Consider the following 19,097-nt stretch of genomic DNA (forward strand, 5'->3'; position numbering starts at 1 on the left):
CGGCTTTAAAAGCCTGCACCACTACATCCCGATAACATTTAGTATCTGGGATTTCTGCGGCTGATTTATCTGTCTTCACAGTGATGCACAGAAAGCTTTTTGTGAGGAAAAAAAAAAACATGTTAAACTCCCTCTGATTTCCATCTTCTGATCCAGGCTTTCTAATTGGAAGCAAAGGTAATCTGAATAATCTCTCTAGATTGATGACACCTCTCTAAATATGTTTATGGTCTATCAGAGAGTGAAATGAGATTGTGGAGGGAGCCTTGGCGTTTAAAACCGTAGTGTCTCTGACAATTCCTTTTGCTGGCGGAGATAAAGAGCCTGGAGTCGATATATGAGCGGCTATCACGCAGCCACCCTGTGTGTAAAGACATGCTTAACCAAAGTGACCTTTCCATATCTCCATCATTCAATTTAAGTGCTAATGGCGCAAAAGTGTGAAAGGTCCATGCAGGGATGGAGGTGGGGGCGTCTCAGGAGCCCTTTACCTTGGACACTGCCACTGCTCAGCCTCTTTGATCCACAGTGCTGGAAGAGGGTCTCCTTGCTCTGGGAGTTCTCCTGACCGACCTCTACCACCTGCACCTGCAGCAAGGGGGCGCTCCACTTCATGGCGTACTTTGGGCCCACGGGAACCAGGCTGCTGATGTCAGGTGGCCCCCTGGCGGACAATGCAGAGATAGCCTTCAGTTGCCCCACTATAACTGAGAGATCCTGACAGGATAGATTCCAAATTGCAATTAAGAGGAGAAACACAATGAAGCCCTTTGATTTGTCATGAGAGAAAGCCAGGCATAGGAAGAGTAATTACAAGCCCTCTGATCAATTGTATCCAGCGCAAGCAAAAGACCTCCTACCGTTGTAAGGGGTCCATTTTTATTCATGTATTCCTGTAATCACACGCGACCAGCATCAAGATCAGTTCAGTTCCTCAAGATTTTAACGTGCGAGCGGAGACAACATCAGGGGAAATCTCGCTTTGTGCGACGCAGAGTGATAATTGCTTTGACACTTCAATCAGAACGCTCCAGGAGATCACCGTACTCTTCCTGAGTCTCATTTAGCCTAAAGAAAGTTTACAAACTTTACTTTACTTTACCTTGGTTGAGCTACGATGTGGTCAATGCCACTTTCACATCTATTACTGCTGAAGGGGATGAAACAAAGGAAAATGGTAGCATTTAGAGGCAGTGACCTATGAAAGTAAGTTTTTTGTAATTCAAAGTAATAGCAGAAAGGAGCAGCCATGAGAAGGAATTACACCCCAAAAGGTGCACAAACTAGATGACCCCATCACAAAAACCATAACATGTTGACCAGGAGAAAAAGGCAACTTTGTAGAAGAAAACCTTTGCAAAAGAACTTCTCTCGTCACATCAGACTCTGGCAGTCTTGCCATGTTGCATGTGGTGAACCGACACTCACTTGACATTAATGTTGGCGCAGACAAGTGTGTCGTTGAGGAGGAACACTTTGCGCTCTTTGGACTTGAGGACCTGTCCCTTCTCCCCGTACACTGTCTCAATCAGGGTCTCACACAGGATCAGCTGCCTCTGGTCTGAGTTCAGGAGCTGCTGGGAAGAACCACGCATGGATTAAGACTCACATTGCCTTCCAACATTCACAAACACACACACCCACACACAAACACACACACAGACATGCAAACACACACACCCACACACAAACACACACACCCACACACAAACACACACACACACACACACACAGATAAACAAAATGCATATACGCCTATGTACAGATGCAGACATGCATGTGAGCCCTTCCTAACACCAGCGATCTAGGTATTCTGCTAAGGCAACAACAATAAATAGCTGTTTTTATTACCTTTTGTTCCCCTGTAATGACTGCTACGGATACGTTTCAATCTGTAATTTTTATGTATTTCATAAGACATCTTCTCTTGGTGAGGAAATTACACACACCACAATCCAAGAGCAGGGAAGGGATGATAAAATATAGATTTTCATTTCAAATAAGCAAGTGGCATGATCCTCTGTGATACTGAAGTGTATGTAATCAGTCAAAACTATAAATGCGGTATGTGTGTTTTGCATATACCACCACACCACATCACAGGAAATGAATTATTTCAACTGCAGAGTATCTTTAAGATGTGCTTTGTTCATTTCAGTTTTAATATTGGTGTGTGCACCCCACTGAATACAGCATTGATGTTTTCACTGCACTGCCATGCAATTGGAGCGCCCTCTAGGGGACAAGGGAGGCAGAACTAAACAGTGCAGCAGCTCTCATCAGCTGACAATCTCACATAAACTCGAGACAGTTAATTCCACCAGGTTTTATTGTAACTAATATTATATTAGCCACCTCTGTTTTAATTTCAGTAAAAGCTAAACCTTAATTTTAAATTATCATGAATAAATATGAATTTGTTCAGTCTGAAACATTAACATAAAAATAAATATACTGTCTATGTGCCTGTAGTTTTCTCGGCTTTAGGAGGAGAAGGAGCTTGTGTATATAAGAGCCCTGCAACCACTCCCCTGTCAGCTCTCTCTGTCAGTTGGGCTTCCACGGCAGTAAATTAATCCTATCAGGAGAAGCAATGATTGGTAAGTACTTAATCTACTCATCGGAGACCTGGAGAGACTGTCAGAGTGGCACATGCGCATGTTTCTACTTCAACTTTTGATTTGCTCTTCCCATAGCCTTTCATTCAAACAATACACTCAGGATCCACATGTACAATCGTGAGTGTTAAGATGCCAGTATAGGGAATGCTTGCTTCTTCTTTGTGTGTGTGTGTGTGTGTGTGTGTGTGTGAGAGAGAGAGAGAGAGAGAGAGAGAGAGAGAGAGAGAGAGATTCTCCTCTATATCTCTTTTCAGCTCACGGTCAGAGTACATTCAGAACTGGGTGCTCTACCTTGCTCAGGTTGCGGTCACTAACACTACGAGCGAGCTGCTGGATCTCAGCCACCTGATCGGCCACACGTTTCTGCTCATTCAGCTTCTCGGCCAGCGTCTCCAGCTCAGTCAAAGCCAGCTGAAGGGGCAGGCGGTCAGGGTGACCCTTAGGAGTGTTCTTAAGCATATCCTGAGACACAGAGAGAAAAAGGGAGAGGAGAAGGCATGAGAAGACATCATTCACAGTGAGAGACAAACGGAGATGGGAATGGACTCACTGGGAAGACAGGGTCAGAGCAGTAATTTCAAGGGGAAGAGGGAGACAGACAGAAGCAGGGTGTTGGAGGGGTGTAAAGGATTCACTGAGAGACAGATCGTGGGTAAGAGGTAGAAGAGTGACTACTGTGGGGACGGGGCTTTAGGGATTAGTGAATGAGAGGCCACTGAGGCAGAGAGACAGGAAGAAAAGAGAGGTGGAAGGGGTTGAGAAGCCACTAACAGACATATTGGAGGGGGAGGGAGAGGAAGAGAAGGGGGGGGGGAGAAAAAGTCATTGACAGAGGGAGATACAGAAAGGGGTGCCGAGGAGACAGAGAGAGAGGCACAGGGAGGGGCACTGAGAGGGGCACCGAGGAGACACTGAGAGGATATCCTCATCCACTGTCCTGTGAGAGAAAGCAGAGAGCTGTAATTGCTCCCAGCATGCCTTTCTGTGAGGATGCATAATTTGAAAGTGCATTGAAAAGCCTCAGCCGCAAACCTTAATGAATCACAGTGCTTACTCCCATACTTTCACTTCCTTTAACCGTACCCTGCAGGGCAATTCCAGCACCCACACACACATACACACAAGCACATAAACACCCAGGCACACACACAGCAAAACGGAAATTCTGAGCAGCACATGACCCTGGTTATTCCAACCACATTTTCCAAACTTTTGAAAAGATTCTGTGCTGAGTGGGTAATTGGCACTCCGGGCATTTTTTATTGAATGAACCCAGGCCATATAATAGGTCTTATGGCTGCAGCACTGAAACAACTGAAACTTCCTTTTAAACTCGTCAGCAACCTGAGCGTGGTTGGAAAAAAAAAACTTGCATGCTTTCTGATCAGCAACATTTACTCACTAGGGCTGCTTGTCTTTTGGCATAGAGAAGATATGTTATTCCTTTATTCATATAACCAGACTGGATGACAAACAGCAGTGCAGGATAGGGTGCATCCATTACCAAGGGTGATCACCGCAGACAAGCTGAACCAATACAGGATGGGTACATTAATACAAATGGCACTGTGAACACTGTGTCATGGCTGACAAGCTGTGTGCAGACACTGTGTCAGTGCTGACTGCAGATGCTGTGTTGGTTCTGACTGCTGATACAATGTTGGTGCGACTACAGACAGACTGGCAGTACTAATTGAAGACGCTGTGTTGGTGGTGACTGCAGACAGGCTGCTGGTGTTTATCTAAGACACTGGGTTGGTGCTGACTGCAGACATGCTATTAGTGCTTATTGAAGAGATTGTGTTGGTGCTGGCTACAGACATCGTGCTGATGGTGGCTACAGACGCACTGAGAATGCTGACTACAGACACACTGTCAGCGCTTGCTGAAGATGCTGTGCTAGTGCTGACTGCATTTGATGCAAACGCTGTGTCGGTGCTCACTACAGACACTGTGGTAACTACTAACCTGCAGTAGAAGGATGAACTGGGGGAATCGCTGAATGGGCTTCACCATAAGGCCATAGAGAGTGATTCGGTCAGTGCTGGATGCTTGCTTCTTCTGCAGAACAGAGTACAGGGTCTGGTCAGCAGGACAACCCAGTAATACATCCTCACTTCATCTCTGTGCAAATCACACACCTTCCAGGACTATGCTAGTTTTAGCATGATTATGAATATTCTACAAAGGCCCAACATGTGTGCGAAGCTCTACAATGGCATTATAATGCTTTACATTGCGCCATTAATCAAGGCTACATCCATGACAATCATCTACAGAAATATTATGAAAACAAAATTATTGACAGAAAGTGTCACGCTGCAGGGCTTGACAGAAGGAGCTCATTAAGAGTCCAGCTTGATCAGAGAGAGAGGGAGAGAGTCACTGAACAAGAGATCAAAAAGGAATGATTGCACTCACCTTCAGGAACTCCAGGAAGGCGGGTTTGGACATGCAGGCTTTTTTAATCAGAGCCATGGCATTGGTGAAGTTATTAACATACTCACTGTAGACATCCAGCACCATTGACTTGGAGAACTGCAAAATCACACATTAACACAACACACACGTTCATTTATGAGTCAATGAGGTGAACAGGGACATGTCTATTCAATCTTTGTTTTATTGTAAACAATGAAAATTTGAACTCATCTTCTGTACACATGGTTGAAATGGAATGGGAATTTAATTAAGGCCCTTATGTCACATCATATCAAGCCTGGGAACCAAAACCATTTCTATAAGCCGCATAAGGGAACCTGTCTGGGGCAAACTGCACAGATTCAACCATTTTCCTCTGACTGAACACCCACAGATCGCGTGCTTGCTGATGACAGCAGTCTTGGGGGGAGGCAAGCAGATTAATGAACCACTAGCAGAACAGTGGAGGTAATTAACTCCTGCCTCTCCATCCCTAAACTCTGAGGAACCCTCTGCAGGCCAAAACTTTGAGCGGTGCCGTTTGCAATGGAGGCCATGTGTAGCATGCAGAACCCTGGGTGATTAATAACCCATTATGCAAAAATCAATCAGGAAGCATTCCGCCACCTCAGCGTTCTTTGACACTGTTGCAGCCGGCTTCCTTTCACCAGCAGGATCCATAAAGATCAGTGCAATTACACAAGTAATGGGGTCAAAACAGCCAAGTCTGCCCTTTCAAAGCATAAATAAACGAGGGAAACTCAACACAGGAGAACATTGGACAAGGTTACAACAGCAAACGAGTTCATTAATCCGTTGACCCACTTCTTCTTAAGAGTATGATGCACACAGGTCCCCTGTTAACCTGGTGCGGAGGTGGGATTCTCCATACCTCTGTGTGACTTTTGGTCTGAGGAGACTCACTGTGTGGAGACACACTGCCTCCAAAGAGATTCATAAAGAAATTTATAAAGCTTACATTTTACATATTTCCTGTTTAGACAGCTGGTTAAGGTATAATTATTTATTTACAGAGTAGACACACCATGTTACATGGCTCAATTACCTTCTCATACAGCTATTTGGGTGTACTTGTAGCACTATTTTAATTTTAGGATTACTTCCTGGTTAATATGAACATGGATACAAATAATGTGTCAAACTGCGGAATTTTACCCCAGGACCTCCTTGTTACCAATTCGGTGTCCTAACAATGACCCCCACTGCTGCCTCAGACTCACCGATGCCACAAAAAGGTCCCCAATCTTCTCAGTGAGGTCCCACTCTGCGACACGAGAGGACAGTGCAATCTGGAACATGGAGTGGCACTGAAGGATCTCACGCAGACGGTAAAAGATGGGCCGGATCTTCTTCGGGCTCAGGATGCGAGGCTCCGCCTCCAACAGAGGCTTCTGGTACTCCTGGGAAGGGGGCAGAGCCACAGACAGGAATCAAAGAGCATAGCCTATGCACAAGGTAGCTGGTCTATGACATCATAATGCAGAATGGGTTCTGAAGTACAGACTGAAATTATGTGTTCCACATATTTGACTTAACTTTTCATTTAAAGACACACAGACACATTCACTTGCTTGCTTCTTGTGTTCAACTTTTTTATTCATCCCATGTCCAGGGTAAAAACAGAAGGACTCAGAAGTAACTATGCATGTAATCAGTAACTGAAGGCAACTGAAAATCACCCAGAAACATCACCAAAAACAGCTATGACTTTTGAAGCATTGTGCTATTTATAAAAAGAAACCACCCTTCACAGATCTTACAAAAAGGCCATCTCTGTAAAAAATTGGTATAAATACAAAAAAGTAATAACATTGTCTGAATGGGTATTTCCTTTTTTGGATTTCATTTGTTAAGCAGCAGACCTGGAGACATGGTTGTTGAAGCACAAAACAAGGCTGCATCTTTCAATTCAGCACAATATTTCAAAGGAAACAAACCAATTCAGCAAAAAAGAGCACAGCAACTTAAAGCTCGACACAGATGTAGGCCAGAGATTTCACAGTGCATAACTGACATTGATACAGTAGCTCCTAATGCTTTTTATGTGAGTACATCTTTCAGTCTCTGACGAGAGATAACAAATAGTGCTTCATTTGCCACTCGTTGCAGGTTCAACAGCAAAATGACTGAACCTCATTCTACTGGAAGTACCTGCTCTTTTAAGATTAAACTGCATATGATACAAAAATGGTCCCTTTCATGAGAAAAAAATTCTGGCTTGTTTGCATGTTTTTTCTCCCTAGCTGCACACTTGTTTGTAAGATACGGCAAACATTTGTCTGGCTGCAGAAAAGCCTGCTCTTTAAACACTAGAAGGTAATGTATTTTACAATACTGAGTATGCAGATAAGATATAATCACACTCTCACAGGGGTTGCTGTGAAACATCTTCAAACAGGGACACACAGACACAAAGAGCTGTACCTCTTTACATAGAAACCCAGAAAGCTTGCTGGGATCTGTTGTGGCATGAGGGACTCAGGGGTCCAGCAAGAGAAAACCGAACACAATGCTACTGTATACTCACAGCAGACATCACATTAAGCATGAGCAAAGGTAGGCTGCGAGGCCTGCTGCCATCCTTAAGTATATTGTACTCTGATTATGATTGTGAATATGGTAATGATTATAACTATATTGTACATACCGGAATTAAGAACTGTATTATATACTAGATATAATGTTTTCATTATTTCCCTGTGAATTTGTGTCAGATACACCTCTCTGTGTAGCCACAGGGACTCACCTGTAGGATCCTTTTGAGGGACTCCAGGTAACTGCGTTCACTTTGAACAATGGACCCCAGGATGTGACGGCGGACCACCTAAGAACACCAGAGACACACAGAACAATGATCAGACACAGAGGTGGCAAACATGGAAAAAAGCATGAACTACAGGATGGACACACCTAACTTCTGTTAAATGTGTTTGGTAAGTGCAGAATGGAGAGTTCATGTATTAAGCTCTTGCAGGACATAGGCTGTGTTTTCTATCAAAAATTAATACTTAAGAATATATTATGTATTTGTCCACTTAATACAATGGCACTATAAATAATGCACAAAGAAAAAATGACTGTTTTATTAACACACTTCTGAGATGCTTAAAAAAATAAATCATATAAAATGAAGCATTAACAACCACACCATTTTATATTACAAACTATCAGCTTATCGTGATGTAGCATCCTCAGAATTAATTTTGTCAGATCTATCTTTGCCATGCTAAAGTGAGAATAACACAGAAGTGACACGGAGAGAGTGCAGGTATACACACACACATACACACACACACACACACACACACACACACACACACACCTGTTGACTGGTCAGGCCCTCTGGCATCGGACATAGCTGTGGGGGCGGATGCTTCGACTCAGACACTGTCACATCCAGGTAACCAGCATCATCCTCGGTATCCTCTTCAGGGGCACAAAGAAACAAGCGTTCAGAGGGCCAGCTCTCTGGATACCTCCTGCAGAATGTGCCCTATCAATTCCACCTTCACCCAGATCAAAGCCACTGGTGCCCCTCCCAATGCTGCTAACACACCCAACAGGCTTCCCTTCAAATGCTACCAGGCCACTCTAAACCAGCCAGAACCCTGCTGCCCAAGCTGCTCTGCCCCCACCCCACCTCTGCTTCTGCTCCTATCACCCCTCTCCTCTGCCAACCAGCTGGAGTCTGATCCCGCCACGTTGGCTCTATGGTGGTACCATCTACTGTGAGAGCCCTCTTCAGTAAGCTCAGTACTGCTTGATTTGTATTTGGATACAAATCTATCTATATCTTTTGGATTGTATTGATTCACAGTTTGGTGGTTTGGTTTGCTTCTGTCTTATTGTCACAGTAGACTACTGCACTATAAGCTGAAATACTAGCAATAACAATGATAGTAAAAAAAATACCTTATAAGATGTGAGGCTTGCATATATGAATGTGCATCAAGGCGCTATGAAAAGATGTCTTAAGTGGATGTCCCCAATCTAGATCTAAAAATGGATTCTTCATCTTATTTACATCACACACACACCTCTTTTCTCATGTCTGTTTTCCCTAGCCTATAATCTGCTTGTTTCTTGGAGCGAACCAGTGCTCTCCATGAACCAGTGGTAATCTGTTCATTGTGCGGCATGGAAGAATGGGCGAGCAATTGCATTCATGTGAAATTATTCTGTTCATTTTTCACTACATCAAAAGGTGTTAGTCATTCAAAAGTCCTTTCTATAATCAGTTAGGGGTAGGTCGACTTATCAAAAGGATTTCATTTGACATAATGCACAGCATATTCATATTCAGTCAGATTTTCCAAGGTCCTATCTATAAATCTCCTTAGATTTTCCCGCCTAAAATGTTATTGATACATTTTTCTTGTAGAAACAGTGAAACCTGTGTCAAAATATTGATATAAAATTCAAGCACCATTTTTCACAGCATACATTAAACTGCAAAGGCTGCTGAGGGACATAAATCACATCTCCTTTGCTGTGATTTGTCTTGCATGCAGAGGCTCGGCGAGTTTAAGTTGTCCTCGAGATAAAAGCAGATCAGATTTTGGAGTTACCTGAGTTGTCCTTTTTGTGGAGGAAGGAGACTTTGCGCATCATGGCTATCTTGGTCTTTTCAATTCCATCTTTGGTCCCGTTTCTGGCTGCTTTCATCAGCTGCTGGACCTGTTATCGGGAAGCGGGACAAAGTCGGGGGGTGGAAGGGGGCAAAGAGAAAGGTCGGGCATGTTAATCCGAGAGGGGAGCGAGGCTGTACGGATGGAACAGCAGGCACAGCACAGGAGAGAGCCCTCTCCTCGGTACTCCTGTCAGAGGATGATGATCCAGGCAGAAATCCTTCAGCCACAAACCCGCTAGGTGGGATTACACAATTGTTCCAGCTTTCCGGTACAGATGACATCCGAAACGGGCAGGAGCGGTTCTAAGCGCATCCCGCCCGCGCAGACCGCAGATGCTGAGCAGCGACTGAGCCTCCGTCGCCCGGCTGAATCTCTCTGCAAAAGCCTTCTCAAACCGAGTGGATTTCTGTCCGCAGTAATTCGTTAGAAAGCCTTTTAATATGCCGCTCCAAGAACCAGATTAATTCATTTGAAGCACTTGGCCATGTCTCTGTTGCACTTTCGCCAGTTATTTATGTGTTCGTTATTTAATATATTAATGTGTCCCTAATTCCTGCTGTGGAAGGCCCTCCAGAGGGCCAATTTCTCTAAGTGGCAGTGAGACCTTAAAATAGTCTTTCAAAAGGGGAGCAGGGGACTCCAGATACTCACCAATCTATGTCACTGGTTAAGATAACATAAGATATTGACAGATATGATATATGTTAACACATTATATACTGTATCTTTGCTTATTAAGTTGCTCTGGGACTAAATGTAATGTCTTACTTTGATGTGACACTGTCCAAACAGAAAGACTATGCAGTATCTTAGGTAAGGACTCATGCTTACTACCCACTGCAAGATTGCAGGCTCCCAGGTGAGGCAATGCTACGGCACACCTGAGCAAGATGCTACTTCAGTAAATATCCAGCTACATAACTTCATGACATGAAAAAAATCCATAACCACACAACACAAAAAAATCTAAACTATGTGAGTTGCTCTGGATCAGGCTGTCAGTTAGGCAAATAAACCATATGAATAATGCAACATATTTTACATAAACAGGGGCAACTGAGTATTTCGTTGTTAATGGTCCTGCATAGGCCTAATTCTGGCCCTATCCAATGAAACACAAAAATGGGCTGTGTCAGAGCCCTCCCCCCAGGTCTCAGGTGAGGTACCTTGGTGTCATAGCTCTGTTTGATCTGGGTGACGTCACGGCCCCCTAGCCGCATGGCCAGGTCACGCTTGGTCTTGGCGCAACGTTCCTTCAGCCGGCGCACATCTGGAGAGAGCTACAGACGTTGCCATGCCAGCGACCCCCCAGGTGAAGGCAGGTAGGGTTAGGGAGGGGGAGGGGATGCAGGTCAGGATGGTGCACAAAATGTGTGGGGAGAAGAGGGGAGAGAAACAGCCAGAGAGGAGGAGAGACAAGGAGTGAGAAAATAGCGTCAAGGCAAGACAAGCGAGGCAGCACGTGCCGCAGAATGACAAAACAGAGACAGTCTGAGACTAACAGTGACACACTGGCTGCAAGGCAGTGCAAGGGGGCCAGAACAGTAAGTGCTTTCAGAAAGTTCTGAAGAGAGCTCTTATAAAGTTTGAATATTGCATGCAGTGATCCACAGATAGCTAGAGCTAATTAGTGAGAAAAAATTCCCTTCTATATTAAACCACGTATATTAGAACATGTAATGTGCTTTATATATCAAATTAAAACTGCCCACTATGCCCACGATGTCTCACTGTTTTCTAAACAAACCATTTTAGGATAATTGGCAGCAAGCACATAACTACAGAGCAAAAAATAAGAATGGCATATCTCAGTTTTATATATACATATTTATATATACAATTGTCAAGTGATAATGCATCCTGAATAATATAGATGATTCCTCTCTGTTTGCATCTAATATAAGCAATTATGATTCAAACTGATAGAAGGTGATAACTGGCTAGCAAGTAACTAAATGATAATTAACCGATAAGCAAATTACTGAATTGTTTTGCCATTAATTACTGTTTTTTGAAACTGTCTATTTAAACTGCCAAGCCAACAGATCACAAGCACTCTCAATAAATTTACATGACCTTAAACCCCTACCTGATTCAGGTTTTGTGAAATACTCAGATTTGAAGAATGAAGTACTGAAGCCAATTAATTTTGGAGTTACTGTATGCATTTTACTTTCCTTGGACAATCCATTTATAAACCATCTCATCAATGCTGTAACTATTACTGGACCTAAACCTAAAAATGAATATGTCACATTTTCATAAGAAAATGAAACAATGAAACACATATCAGTGTGTGCCAAAAATCAAATGCAAACCTTCTTTTCCCTCTGCTGTCATGAAAAACATTAACATCATCTTTATATTCAGTTGAACGTCAACTCAGAGACCCATCAGATTCCTGCTCTTATCACTGAAAAATGTCACTCATCACTGCTGCCTCGCACCTCTCATCATTCCAATTTATAACAAAACCAATGGAGTAACTCACATTTTCCAGAAACCCAAGATTTCAGCTGGATTTCGCTTTACAGCTCAAGACACAGTTTGTACTAAGATGGTAAAAAATAAAGCAACACTGCAGCACCTTACCTGAGCATGGCCCAGAGTAGGTGGAGAATGACAGAACACAGTGCAATGAAACAATTACAGCGCAATTACCTAGCATCAGAGCTGCAAAGTAGAGCTACCAACACTTCTCCAACTACAACGACGTGAGGGGTATGTCTACCAGTAAGCACAACAACACAACTGGCTATTCCACACTTGCCTCTGGGAGACCTGCAGAGCTACACCACCAGTGGGCCTCAGACAGAGACCTGGAGCTGAAGCTGAGTGTAGGCTTGGTGATGGACAGATGGACCTGAGTCGCACGGAGGAGAGAGGGTGTAAGACAAGTACCAGAAGGCGCTAAGTGAAGCTCAAACCTCAGCGGGGAGGCTACATGCAGTGCTGGCAGGAGCACGTGAGAGTGGAAGGGGAAACCCTCAGGGGGAAGCAAAACTGTCTCACACTTCCAGTCATGACACCCTTTCCCTGCCAGACGCCAGCTATGGCTTCCATCACCAAAACATGCCAAAGAGCCCACTGAAAACACAAATAACATCTACATATGCATATCCATATATACATATACATATATGACAACGAAAACTGACACCAGGAATGGATGAGAGTCTAAATTCCACAGTCGGTCTGAGTTTTAGCAGTCACTGTACTGCTCAGTGCAAGGTTAATGAGCCCACACATAGAGTTCATGTTTAAAAGCCATGCTTCTCCCGAATATAAACATATTAAACCACTGCTATTTGCAGAGAGGGTCAGAGACTGTTAACAGATATTGCCCCCTTGTGGAATAAATTCAGAGCGCAGAACAAGGACTATAAGTACACAATGGGTATTGCTACAGCCTATTGCTACAGTCTAATGTCTTTGACCACATTTCATTCTCACATTTGCACTTTCACATCTTCCTTTAAGGCCACATGTAATGTTAACCGTGGCAGAGTTTAGGATCATTCATTGCTGGTCTTTTTTTTTTTTACGGTCGTGGACTTGGGCATCCTGTCTGCAGTGTTTATCTTTCCTGTGTCTTAGGAACACTCATTTTTTTTCCATAGTCACTGCTGCTTTTAGCAATGAGATTGATTGTGGATCAATACAGACTATTTTTTTCTAAAAGCAGGAGTTCTGATATCCCTCAGAAAATGGCCATTTCCTTTTCCTGTGCAGACTCTTGTCAGGAATGTGTAAAATGTCTTTGGTGTTTATGTAGTACCGTAGTGACGTACACAGACTCCCCTCCCGATCTTCAGTGCTTCACACCATGAAGGGAGTTTCCATGGTGTGACACAGCTGTTAGTCATTACACACCAGGACTGCTGCTGAACCTGGGTGTTCACGCCTCTTGAAGGCCCCTGACTGTCACCTCTCCCTCCTCACAGACCAGACCCGGGTTCCGTCAGTCACCCTCACGGCTACCGCAATTTCGTACCTTGCTGCGAGTGGGAACTTTGCTCTCAGTGTCTGACTGCTCATCGTAGCTCTCGAATTCACTGGAGCTCCAGCCATTGTCTGCTCCCAAGAGCTCCTCCGCCCTCTGCACGTCCTCGTAGATCAAGTCATCTGATCGGCGGAGAGAACAGCATGACACAGCGATGCAAGTATACACACACATACACATGCATACACACATACACACACACCACGCACACCAAAACACAGGACAGACACCAAGACACAGACATATAATCATTTAAACCAAACATATTTTGTTACAGTGTATTTTTACAATGGAAATAGTCATAAAGTGTTGAATATAAAGCATAGTGCATTTTCCAGACGAACTTGAAAAACAAGAAAACCCAGGCACACACTCGCACGCATTCACACACACACACACACCTTAATACAGGAAACATGGCACAGACATACACAACACATACACAGGCAACAATCTGACCATACCTTCCAGCATTGTGTATGTACTACTGACAATCTGTCCATATTACCCAGCACTGTGTATGTACCACTGACAATCAACCCCAAAATCCCAGCACTGTATGTGTCATACTGACCTATATCCAGTCAATGTCAATGATTTAAATGTAACGTGTACTCATCTTTTATGTCTCTCTGGCAAGAGCGTCTGCTAAGCAACTAAATTCAAATGTAAATGTAAATATAACCCAGGCCCAGGAGCTCACCTTCATCAGGAGAGAGGAGACTCTCACAGGGAACGTCATCGTAGATCACCTCCGAGCTCTCTGCCTCTGCATCTGCCTCAGGAGCGGGCTGGCCTGGAGGAGAGAGAAAGAGAGACGCAGAGAGAGACAGATAGACAGAGACACAGAGAGAGAGAGGGCGAATGAGAGAAAGAGATAGAGAGAAAGAGAGGAAAAGAGAGTGCCACACATAGCTGTTACTCCTGCATATCAGGGCAGAGAGACGGCGGAACCTGTGGGCCATGTGGGCGGCTCGATACGGCCCAGCGCTCCACTCCCACTCCCGCAGGGAGCCCCATTAGAGGATTGTCAGACACACTGCAGCCTGTTTCCACCTGCCCTCAGCAGCTCTGTCTCTCTCTCACTCGCTCGCTCTCATCCCTCCTGTGTAGAGCTGGATGAGGAGGCGAAAAAAAACGCCTACAAACACCACTTTGGTAGTGCGCTGGAGCAGTGGGAGTTGTTTTTCTTGCATCTCTTCGACCTGCTTGACATTCCAGAGAGACTTCTAAGTGGCAAACATTCTTTGCAATGTGTTACACTCTGTTCCCAAACCTACGTGTTATGATTGCATCTTCTGATTATTGTTTTCAGTGAGACATAACTTTGTTCTATTTGAAATTCTCAATTTATAATTAGTGAGTTGGGCATACATTCAGAAAGTTGTAATTAAGAGCTTATCTTATAATTAAAAATTAGTTATATGTGTCTTGTATTTGTTGCTCTGTGGGGGGCTATTGACACAATTGAAAGAAATTGTGCTTACCTCTGAAAGTCTCTGCAGTCTCCCATGATTTATTTAGTAATCATTATCAATTAATTCATTCTTTTTCTGAACCTTGCTCTGGAGAAATGATTTTCTTTGTGCATGCAAAATCGAATGCAAGAATCACTGGAGGACCTCAGACAAAAAGTAGGAAAACCTCGCATTTTCTTATGATGTGTGTCAGCTGAATGAGAGGTAGCAACTGCGGTGCAGTGATGAATGAGCCAAGGGGTTGCAGGCTGAATTCCCATGCAGGGTACTGCCAGCTACACTCTTTGAAAAAAGTACTTAACCACTGCTGCAGTAAAAGTTGAGCTGTATAAATTAGTAAAATATGAGCTGTGAATGACACCTTGCATACATACATGCTATGATATCATTAGGCAAGTTTTTAAAACTCAGTACAAAGGATAAACTGTATAGCCTTAATATCCACTTTTTAAAAATGAATTAATTCCAAATGAAATGAAATGTTCCAAGACACCAAATTGTCCATAGCAGTACTAGCTATCTTAAAAACTACGGAAAAGGCCCTTTTCCTTTGCCAGCTCCTCTGAAATACATGTTAACCTGCACGTATAAATGGTCAGGCAAAATTATGTCTAGTAGACAGCAAAGTTGAAATGAAAATGTATAACTCACAGAGTCAAAGTTTAAAAGTTACTGAAAAAAATTTTAATAGAACTAACTTAAATAAAAATTTGTGCCACTTGTACTCACAACACACCACAAAGTAACATTTCAGTGCCTCTGTGCCTTACTTACAATGTGTTCTCTCTAATTCTTGTAATTAAAAAATGAACCACAATCTCTACCTCCAAAAAGCAAGACAGCATGCCTGCCATCTGTTTTTACTCGTTAAATCAACAGAACTAAAAACAATCACTCAGCTGCAATGAACTGCACCCACTTTGCTAATTTCCTACAATTCATGATGGAAGAGTGAGGATTCAGGAACCCTGCAACTGGTGGAGCTATTGTGTGGTGTCAACCGCTGACTCATATAAACCAATCAAAATAGTTGAATTTCTTCAGTATTGATCAGAATGTCACTGGTTATAGCTGATGGCTCCACCCATCTTGGAGTTCATGGAGCCTCATTTTCCTGTCACTACCTACAATCACTTCTAGTGAAAATACCTACAAAGGACAAGGATTCTGGATTCTGTTTTTCAAACTGTTATGAAATTTAGTTTCCCTCACTTACAAATGAGATGTGTAAAAAGGAATGAAACTGTAAAATTGTTATTTTCATGCTTTTATTGCCTGGGTTTATTTTGGAAGAGGAAATTGCTGTCTTTATCATGGTTTTCCAGTGTCTTCACATAGCTGATTTCAATTTAATTGATTGATTTTTTTGTCAAATGCTCCATTCAATCAAATAAGTTGACTGAAAATCTAGATAATTTATTATGTATTTATTACCAATCTGGGAGAGCTGAATCGTTTTACTCATTGTTTTTTGTTCAAGTCTCTTTACTTTAGAAGGAAGTAGAAATGAGCAAGATGATTGTGCACATTCATATTTTAGATGGAAGACGAGAGAGGAAAACTTTTCCCAGGGTATGGATTTCAGAACAGCTAAGCACTGCACAGACACAGCCCGAAGGACACCCAGCACTAATTTGCTGAGCAGGGGGGACACATGATCTACACAATCACCTCGTAAAGATCACCAATGTTCATGAAAGAGATAAGAGCTACTACTGAACATCAGGGACAAAGCATCTCCACTGTTTCCTGAACAGACCCCAGCAAACCCCAGCTACACCCTACAGCAAAACTGCTTCAGGGGGGCCTAAGGCTGATCTGTGAACAAATTAGACCCAGGGAAAGCATTCTGTTGGACATGCTGAGCAGTTATATGTCAGCCTTTCATGGGTCGTTTACTTGGACCAACCACAAATTACATCTTGGGTTGTTTTACAATAATTGTAAAGTGTTAAATCTATATTTTTTTCAGAGAGCACATTAGCTACCCTTTACATTAGTGGTCTATTTCTTGAATTTAGCAGCAGAAAAGAAAGGCATGCACACACAGGCTAAGGGAGGGGGTCCTTGTGCAATGTAAGAGAGAGACTGTTATCACATTTGAGAAAATGCTGCTAATCCAGGAATGCAATAATAGCCTAACAAAAAAAGGTGGAGTACTGACTAGACATAAACAGGAAATATTTTCCAGCACTTATCTCACAGGGGCACTTTAGCAGGGCCTCTAAATAACTGCATCCTTTCCCCAAAAATAAAAATGTGCACCAACAAAGGTCTTTTGTTATGGAACAGCGGTTCCAGATGTGTTTACTTTAATATTCACACCTCTTCCATGACAGCGCATCCCATTTGCTGCTGACTGCCATCCTTTTCAGATTTAAACAAAAGCTGACAGGCAGAAGTTATTGTTGACAGTGGTAGGAGTTTAAAATGTTGGCATTGGTCCTGTCTTGCTGGAATTTCTGCTGCCCAATCAAAATGGACAACAGCTACCTTTACCGGCTGGAAGCCCCTGTCTTGCTAATCAGATCTATACTCCTCAAGGTCCCAGCAAACCCATTTAGTGGTCAGGGAAGACAGATTTCACAGCCTCGGTCAATAAATGCACTGCTACTGTTGCAAAGGTAAAGGGATGACATCATTGTATTCTTCCCTCTGGATTCTGAACCCAGGTCCCTGTGTATCTGCTGTCACATCGGTGATGTTTGCGGGAGTCAGGGTGTACAAGCAGAGGGCTGGGGGTGGGGGTGGGGGGTGTCAGGAGGACAAAATGCAGGCAGTTTTGGGGGAGGGGTGGTCGAGCAGTTGACCATGGCTATAGCCGACATTACCCCACAGGGACCTTGGGGGAATGGTACCTTTGTGTAGGCGTAGAGTGAGTTCTGATACCACATTGAACCACTCCTGGGCACGGGTCGGAGTCTGGGCTGAACACACACAGAATCAGGATCAGCAGCCTGGACTGGAGGTCCAGGTTACTGGCTGACAACAGACTCTGAACCAGCAGGTCGAATGTTTGGTATGACACTTGGCTTGAATCAGAAAATATGCAGTGGTATATATGGATAAAATATAAAAGGTAAGCAATGTAAGTCACCACAGAGAGCAGTATGAGCTACAGTGAGCAAATATATGATGCAAAAAATCAGTACTTTTCTCTTGTTCTCATCCATTTTCATACAACACATATGTTCATCACGCTGAAATCAATTCTGTGGAAAGCACGAGGATGCTAACACTAGCGTTTTGGGACTAGATGACCTTCCTTCTCAGGAATAAAAATGAAGGACGAGTAGAGAAGCATTGAGCAATTGAGCATTTAGAAACAGTGCTACAAAATAATTAAATAAATCCAGGCTAAAAACAGCATAGTCAATACCATCCAATTTTTTAAAGAGCTCTACTTTCCAAAGATCACAGCAAGTCCTAGAGTATGACCTTGAGGGAGGTCTGAGCATGCTCTGTGGAAGCTCGCACAATTGATTTTTAAATAGTTTATTTTCAATCGATCGCCTTTGCAGTATATCATGCAATATTGTCGCTCAGTATTACCAGGGTGGAACAGCCCCACTGCCAAGGCTATAAAGCACTAATTTGCCAGCTAATTTCTTATTTCAGGATTTATTCACGATTCAAGATTGGTTGTGATTGGGTGAAAATGACTGTTAGAACCAAAAAAAAAAACTACCTTCATGTAACATTAATTGATGGATGTACTTGAATATACCAGCTTGTGAGCTTCATTCACCTCACACATGTCTTGAGAGAAATGTAATCCCAATTGTCACAGCCAGTTAGTCTGGGAACATGCAATCAACGTGTCATGTAAACAAAGCTTTACCACACTGAAAGGTCGAACAGTAGTTTACATTAAATAATGATACGCCTCAAGGTTGCAACAACTTGCAAAAATTCTCACAGT

General features: G+C 43.1%; 1 protein-coding gene across 4 annotated transcripts in view; it reads right to left on the reverse strand.

The window, feature by feature from the left end:
• Positions 1 to 19,097, reverse strand: part of arhgef10lb (Rho guanine nucleotide exchange factor (GEF) 10-like b) — a 91,414-nt gene that overhangs the window by 51,990 nt on the left and 20,327 nt on the right. The window contains exons 6-18 of one of the 4 annotated variants that reach the window (XM_036532777.1): positions 14,401 to 14,493; positions 13,689 to 13,819; positions 10,861 to 10,974; positions 9,632 to 9,740; positions 8,386 to 8,489; positions 7,810 to 7,887; positions 6,284 to 6,463; positions 5,043 to 5,159; positions 4,590 to 4,682; positions 2,913 to 3,083; positions 1,429 to 1,574; positions 1,103 to 1,150; positions 492 to 664 (exon numbers count right to left, since the gene is read on the reverse strand). In XM_036532777.1, the coding sequence (XP_036388670.1) occupies positions 492 to 664; positions 1,103 to 1,150; positions 1,429 to 1,574; positions 2,913 to 3,083; positions 4,590 to 4,682; positions 5,043 to 5,159; positions 6,284 to 6,463; positions 7,810 to 7,887; positions 8,386 to 8,489; positions 9,632 to 9,740; positions 10,861 to 10,974; positions 13,689 to 13,819; positions 14,401 to 14,493 (1,557 nt within the window). The remainder of the gene's footprint in view (positions 1 to 491; positions 665 to 1,102; positions 1,151 to 1,428; positions 1,575 to 2,912; positions 3,084 to 4,589; positions 4,683 to 5,042; positions 5,160 to 6,283; positions 6,464 to 7,809; positions 7,888 to 8,385; positions 8,490 to 9,631; positions 9,741 to 10,860; positions 10,975 to 13,688; positions 13,820 to 14,400; positions 14,494 to 19,097) is intronic. The other 3 variants (XM_036532779.1, XM_036532778.1, XM_036532780.1) reach the window with 3 other exon arrangements.

Source organism: Megalops cyprinoides, chromosome 7, assembly GCF_013368585.1.
Source record: "Megalops cyprinoides isolate fMegCyp1 chromosome 7, fMegCyp1.pri, whole genome shotgun sequence".
NCBI lineage: Eukaryota > Metazoa > Chordata > Actinopteri > Elopiformes > Megalopidae > Megalops > Megalops cyprinoides.